Genomic DNA, 4,284 nt, shown 5'->3' with positions numbered 1-4,284 from the left:
TCCCATACTGGGATCCCAAGAAGACAATGGAGAATTAAAGACATTGTCATCAAAGAAATTATAGCTAAGCTAGGAAATAAAATTAATGTGCATCCCAAAAGTAGAAAAGACCATCAAAAAGTCATCCAATTAATGTTGGCTGGGGTATGATTAAGGGCAGAGAAGTGACCCAGGCAGCTGTGCTCTATTTCAACCAAGGCCAGTTCAAATAGTTAAGGTGACCAGAGAGAGCACCTTTCCTTTGACGAGATGATGCTTAGACTGTTCTTGAAATTGTGTGTGTGTGTGTTGTCTTTGTGCTGTTGCTGTTGTTATAAAATTCTGTCTACAGATCTTGAAGAACCCCTTAAGAAGCTTAGTGTTTTTGTCATTGTATAGATAAGGAGACTGAAATTCCAAAAGAGAAAGCTCAGTAAGAAAAATTAGAGCTAGGTTCAAGATGTTCTGCTTCCCAGCCCACTACTCTCCACCAGGAGCTGAGAAAGGAAGGATCATATTTTCGATGTAAAAAATGCAAATAAAGTCATAAGGAAAAGGCCTAGAAGCCTGATGGCCTAAATAAGTGGTTCTCAACCTATGGGTCACAACCCTTTTGGAGGGGTCAAATGATATTTATATTATGATTCATAGCAGAAACAAAATTACAGTTATGAAGTAGCAATAAAAATAATTTTATGGCTGAAGGTCACCACAATATAAAGAACTATACCAAAGTGTCATGGCATTAGGAAGGTTGAGAATCACTGGTCTAAAGAAACTTTTCAAGATATGCCCCTCTCTTCATCCCCAAAGACATTTACATGCCTTAAAATTAGGTATGGCATCTTCTTCATTTTTCAAGAATAAGCTAATTTAGTAGGTGAAACAGAACTGAGTTCAAATTGCAGGTGAAACACAAGGTCATTTTATTTACTTAGCAGCGGGAAATTTGTTTAAGAATGGCCTCTCTCATGTAGCCTGCTATCTCAAAAGCTTTGAGATTGAGAGGTCCTCCTTCGGTCCCCTTTTCCCCCATCACCACAAGGTACACAGATCCCATCTGAACTACTGTCACAGCCTGGCTACTTCTGCTTTGATCTTTGGTACGCAGGTCCATGCTGTTGTTACCCTCGGTGAACAGGTTGTCTCGGATTAGCAGGCATTTGATCCCAGCAAGGGTGACTCCCTGGAGAAACAGCTTTTCTCGCCGGTCCTTTGCCAGTAAGGTCTGAATTTCTTCCTGGGTCATCTGGATAAAGTTGCCTTCAGGGCAAGAAGCTAATAGCCAGGGTGGACAGTTGGTGACAACTGCTGCATCACTGCATATCTCTGCCTGGAGGAACAATTTGAGGCAGTCTTGCCAGAAGTCTTGGCTCATGTCCTCTGTGCACTGCATAACTGAAGTCTGCTGCCTCTATAAGGTGAATGCAGAGTTCACAAAGGTTGGCCCTCACAGGAGTTTGTGGACAGTTGCTTCCAGACGCCTGATCAGCTAAGAGCAACAGAAGATTAAAAGTCTACTCTACTTCTTAAGCTTTCTCTAAGCAGCAAGTTGGTAGAGGTCTAGGGTAAAGCTGTGCCCCAAGCTTCCTGCTGCTAGCTTTGAAGGAGAGGTGATGTCACTGTGGCTTTATGACTTTTATAGCAATCATCACTGGCCACATCATCAGAAGCCTCTGGCAGTAGCATTCTGGGGGCTGTCTCTATGTCTCTAAGGTGAGGGAATGGAGTAAACCTTCTCGCTCTCCCAATTACTATGGGAAGAACATCACCTTTCAGTAAGTAAGTAGAAGATAAATATGTAAGAACTAAATTGTAAACTTGAGAGTAAAGCAGGACAGGAGAAATTTACTATAATGAATTGTATTTAGTGGTCTTTTCTTTTGGGGACTTGAAATTTATGTACATGCATACCAGTTCACATCTTCTGATGGGACACCATTATCACTCTCTTCTCTGTTTGTGTTTTTGAGCCTTTATGCTGCCCTCTAATCGACACTAACTTTAAATTTAGGAAAGTTTACTCTCATCACTTGTTCAGCTAGTATCAAGCATTTGCTATGTGCCAAGCACTTTCCTGATCACTTGGGTAGTGCATTAAATAGACAAACCACAAGAGTTATGTAACTGACTATCCAAAAGAAAAAAAAGGATATTTATTATCTCTTATGGAAAATATTTTATGAACCTAACATTTTCTTCTAACTTTTCTCATCCCTTCCCTGGATTTCCTACTCCCGTGAGGGGCCCTTTCTGAATTTTGACTGTCCTATATTCATTGGTAGGACAGTCTGCTCCAATTTGCTTTAAAGAGAACCACTATAACGAACCACTAATACTAATGGTGTCAAAATCTGTGGCAGCTCTGAAAATTCATTCATTAATTCAGTAAGTACTTACTAATTACTGCAAGCTATTAATGACTGCAAACCAAGCATGACTTAACAGAAAGAAAAATAAGTAAGAGATGACAGATGTACCTCTATCTTATCAAATGGCATTATAACTTTGGCAAAAGAGGCAAAAGTAGAGAATGTTAGAGAATCAGGAATGGCTTTATTTTATATAAGGCACTTAGATAAGGATTCTCTGATACAGGGGCATTTGGTTAGAGATCTGACAGAGGTAAGTCAATAAGTATGTGCATATCAGAGGGAAGAAAACATCCTAGTCAGGAAGAAATAGTAAATGGAAAGGCCTTAGGAAAAATGGCAAGGAATCCAATATGAACAAAGAAAGAAAAAGAAAAGAATAATGAAAGGCGCAGTTGAGAGGTACCGGGCCGAACTCCTATTTATATCCTCACAGGCCATGATTAAGCATTCAGCTTGTATTTAGATATGGGGACCATTTTCATGTTTTATTCAAAATACTGACATCATTTTAGACTACAGAGTCTAAAAGATTCTGTGCAGAGAAGAGATTCTGTGAGAACTAGGGCCAAAACATAGAGACCAGCTAACATGCTGTGACAATAATCCAGCTAAAAATCCCAAGGCTGGGGCCAGGATGCAAGTTGAAAAATAGATTTGGAGCCCATTGCAAAGGAAGTGTTTGTTAAATTAGCTGTGCCACATATGAAACAAGAGAAAGATAATAACTCCAAGGATTTGGCTCTGAACAGCTGTGCTATAGTTTACAGATTTGTGTTCCTTCTGAAATTATTATGAACCTTAATCCCAAATTCAAAAAAATATTAAAAATTAGCTGTGGTGGTGCATGCTTATAATACCAGTACTTGGGAGTCTGAGGCAGGAAAATTGAGCATTTCAGATCCAAACAGACTACATAGTTTGGCACTGAGTAAAACATACAACAACATTAACAACAAAGTTATTCGGAGACAAAGCCTTTAAGAAGTAAATCAGCACCCCGACCCTATTGGGAGCTCACCAAGGCCAGGTGGGCTGGGACTGAAAAAGCACGGGATAAATCCGGACTCTCTGAATATGGTGGACAATGAGGGCTGCTGAGAAGCCAAGGACAATGGCATTGGGTTTTGATCCTACTGCATGTACTGGCTTTGTGGGAGCCCAGCCTGTTTGGATGCTCACCTTCCTAGACCTGGATGGAGGGGGGAGGACCTTGGACTTTCCACAGGGCAGGGAACCCTGACTGCTCTTTGGACTGGAGAGGGGTGGGGAGAGGAGTGGCGGAGGGGGGGGGAAGAGTGGGGGGAGGGGGAGAGAAATGGGAGGAGGTGGAAATTTTTAGTAAAAAAAATAAAAAATAACAATAAAATGGGTGGCACCTGAGGTTCTCTTTTGACCCCCACAGATGTGTGCCCATTCACACAAGAACACGCAGAGACACACAGGACAACTTGAACGCAGAGGCGACAGCATTCAGGTCCCTTTTTCACTCGTTCAAACAACTCCAGAACGATGTTTTCACTGAGAAGCTAGAAATGCAGTGGGAGGAGAAAGTTACACTCGAGGAACAGCAGATGGCAGAGGTAGGCGAAGGAAGACGTCAAAGGCACCTCTGAAGGGAAGCCAGAGTTCCATGGGAGCCACCCTAGCTTTAATGTCCTACCAGGGGTAGGTAAATGGAACTCTTGGTTTGAGTGCACAGGACTTGAGATATAAATTTAGGAATCCCTTATCAAAGAGTATGAGCTGAACTAGACGAGCCGGGCAGCGGAAGGGAAGGCTCACTTGAGGATGCGCACAGTGAGCCTGCGTTCCAATAAGAGCTACAGGAAGAGAGTTGACTATCATTCGACAGTGGCGAATGTTGAGAACAGAATAAGTCCCCAGAGGAAAGGGGATTAGGCAGCCAGAGTTGAATGGATCTAAAAGACAA

General features: G+C 41.9%; 1 protein-coding gene across 1 annotated transcript; it reads right to left on the bottom strand.

Annotated features, from left to right (window-relative positions):
* Positions 1-913: 913 nt before the first annotated feature.
* Positions 914-1,357, bottom strand: LOC126493121 (profilin-2-like). Its single transcript, XM_050129920.1, has one exon. The coding sequence runs from the start codon at positions 1,355-1,357 to the stop codon at positions 914-916; it is 444 nt and encodes a 147-aa protein (XP_049985877.1).
* Positions 1,358-4,284: the final 2,927 nt, after the last annotated feature.

Source organism: Alexandromys fortis, unplaced genomic scaffold, assembly GCF_014885135.2.
Source record: "Alexandromys fortis isolate MF-2015 unplaced genomic scaffold, M_Fortis_MF-2015_v1.1 scaffold_317, whole genome shotgun sequence".
NCBI lineage: Eukaryota > Metazoa > Chordata > Mammalia > Rodentia > Cricetidae > Alexandromys > Alexandromys fortis.
Note: the sequence above shows the minus strand (reverse complement) of the source record. Positions and strands in the feature narration are given on the sequence as shown.